General features: G+C 38.5%; 1 protein-coding gene across 1 annotated transcript; it reads left to right on the forward strand.

Annotated features, from left to right (window-relative positions):
• The first annotated feature begins 376 nt into the window (after positions 1 to 376).
• On the forward strand, positions 377 to 1351 carry CCDC160 (coiled-coil domain containing 160). The gene has a single exon (XM_004379657.1). It carries the CDS (start codon positions 377 to 379, stop codon positions 1349 to 1351), a length of 975 nt encoding a protein of 324 aa, XP_004379714.1.
• Positions 1352 to 2825: the final 1474 nt, after the last annotated feature.

Genomic DNA, 2825 nt, shown 5'->3' on the forward strand with positions numbered 1-2825 from the left:
TCGTTTAAAATGATTTTTATTATTATAAAGCAATCTTAGTTTCATATGTATAGCTGCTTTCTCATAGAGTTGTTTTCCCTGTCTACCATAAATAACCAAATGTATCAATTTACACGTTATATTTCATAGGATCGGAGAATTTTAAAGCTGGAAGGGTCTGTAGAACTCAGCTAGTTCAACCTTTTCAATTTATAAATGAGGGAACTGAGGCCCAAACCACTCAGAAAGTTAGGGGAGAGCTGGCCCTCAAATGTATAGGTCCCTTCACCTGTAGGCCGGCATTCTTAGCTCTTTCTACTACACTGGTTGCCAGTGGAAGTAATGTACCTTGATTTTATATTTTGTTTTTCAGGAATTGAAAGCAGTTCCCGAAGACATGGATCTTAGAAGAAACCACAAGAAGGAGAATATGTTTACTCCTTTTTGTGATAACCAAGATTGTCCAGGTCAGGCTTCTCAGCCTGAATCTTCTGAACAAACAACTTTAGAAAAGGCCAGGCGTATAGAAGAAAGTTATAATTTGTCCAGTCAGAAGTTTCAAGAGGAAAACAAAGTTAAGAAAAGAGAATCTATTTCCCAACTAAATGAAAAAGAACAAGAACCAAAGTTAAGAGAGAGAAAGATAAACATTTCAAAGAATGAAATAGACACAAGTTCTGCCCCCTGTGAAGCATCTAATTTGGATGTTCCAACCAAAGAAAGCTTTAAGAGCACAGAAAGTTGTTCTATCTGCAGTACAAAGGAATTACCAACTGGACGAGGACGACGAGGAGACACGAGGAAGAAATTCTCAGAAGGAATGTCTCCAAAACTTCGCCTGAACCTTTTGAATGCAGAACTGGAAGAACTTAATATGAAATACAAAAAAATAGAAGAGGAATTTGAAAGGGCTGAAAAAGAACTTTTGAATTCCAGAAAAGAAGCCTCCACCAAACCCCTAAACTTTCAAGAAACAGGGAAGGATTCTTCGAAGAAAGACTGGGAACTTGAAGCTTTACAAAATGACCTATCTGAAAAAGCAACCAATGTCAAAAACTTAACTAAAGAGCTCCAGCAGGCCAAAGAGGTCATCCACAAGCTGAACCTAGAGAACCGAGATTTGAAAGAAACTGTGAAGAAGCTAAAGCGGCAAACTGAGGTTGGAAATGCACTCCTGAAAGATGAAATGAAATTGTTTTACGAATTAGAAATGGAAAAGATCCGCGGAGAGCTCGATGCCATCAAGAATGAACTGAAAGTTGAGAAGACCCTACAAGCAAGAAACAACAGGGCCCTGGAGTTGCTTAGAACACACTTTGCCTCAGTAACACCATCAAGTTCCCTTAGCCAATTTCCAGGCAATATTTTTTAAAACTTAAATCAATAAAGCCTTCCATTAAGCAAGTCATTGAGCCAAATCAGTGTTTATTGTACTTTCTTTATGTACTGCTTACAATGTGTGTAGTAGGATGTAATTTTCATTTCTCGTGAATCCGAATATCTGTAAAAACATATAGATGTTACCTTCAAAGCTTCTGCTTTCTTTTTCTAATGAAGTTATTGCCAGAGTCCAAATGGAAATGAAGCTTTGGAAATTTTTTTTTTTTTTGTATTTCACTCAAAGACATGTAGTGATTCACCAAATCATTTATGAATACAAATCCACAGCAATTTTGTGATCTTGGAGTATTATGTCCTTGGCACGTGAATATTCTTCAGTCTGTGTTCACTGGTGTCAACAATAAAAATCTTGTTTATGTCTATAAGCATAACGTGTCCGTGGGTCTTGTAGCTGCCTGTTCAAACTCAATAGGATACCAAAAATGTATCTGCTTTCTTGAGAGTCTACCCTTAATTAGGCACATGTAAACAGCTTTCTCCCTACTGCTGTTTTCCCCCATGCTTTCTCCTTTGACCTAGCCACAGTTCCCATAGACTAGAAGACGACTTAGAGGCACTGCTGTGACCTTTGTTAGAGCCTTGCTTTTGTCAGCAAGGACTTTTGCATTTTCTTGTGTTGGCCAGCAAGGGGCGTTGTTTATACAGTTCTTCCAAAATTCGAGCGGGGCGGGGGAGGGGGAATTTATAGGCTTCTTGCCTGGCTGACATCACCATGGTGAAAGGTGTAGGATGTCATCTAGGTAAGCTTATCGTGAGCTGGCTTGATTTATACTGTAATCCAGCCCTATAAGGGGCCCAGGCAATGAGTGTTTTATACTTCTAAAGAGTAAAAATGTACTGCCTCAATCCTTTGGGGGAAATGATGGGCCAGCTGATTCTTTGCATTTGTTTGCATCAATCATTAAGATTTCTTGTAATTGGAGCTCTATTTGCCTGGTATTTTTAAGCCCAGCAAACCAAGTGTAATTATAGAATATCACAGTGGGATACAATTAGAAGAGTTTAGGTATCTTCTCTGATGGAAAAATCCTCAGACTGGGAGTCAGGACACTTGGATTCTAATAACCAGCTCTGACATTTACTAGCTAATTAACCTTCTAGGCCTAAAGTTCCTCATCTATAAAACAAGAGGGTAAAACTATCATCAAGATTTCGGTTCAGTTCTAATGTTCTGTGATTTCAGTTTGGTAATTTTATTTGCAAGTATAACTGTGCCCTTGTGACAAAGTAAAATTCCTATGGCATTGGATGCATTGAGGGACCTACTTTGCAGACCCCCTTTGCAGGCTTTTTTTTTTTTTTTAGTAGTTTGAGCATCTTTAAATCCTATGTCAATAATAAACCAGGAAAGGGTGTAAATGAGTTTATTTCTTCTCCGTTCTCTTGTTTCCTCTTTATTCATTAAGGTCGGGGAAAGCACTGAATGGAGACAAACCTGGAGGCCG

This window comes from Trichechus manatus, unplaced genomic scaffold (genome assembly GCF_000243295.1).
Source record: "Trichechus manatus latirostris isolate Lorelei unplaced genomic scaffold, TriManLat1.0 scaffold00066, whole genome shotgun sequence".
NCBI lineage: Eukaryota > Metazoa > Chordata > Mammalia > Sirenia > Trichechidae > Trichechus > Trichechus manatus.

Excerpts from the sequence above, each read along its gene's own strand:
- CCDC160 (XM_004379657.1), top strand. The coding sequence starts at position 377 with ATGGATCTTAGAAGAAACCACAAGAAGGAGAATATGTTTACTCCTTTT.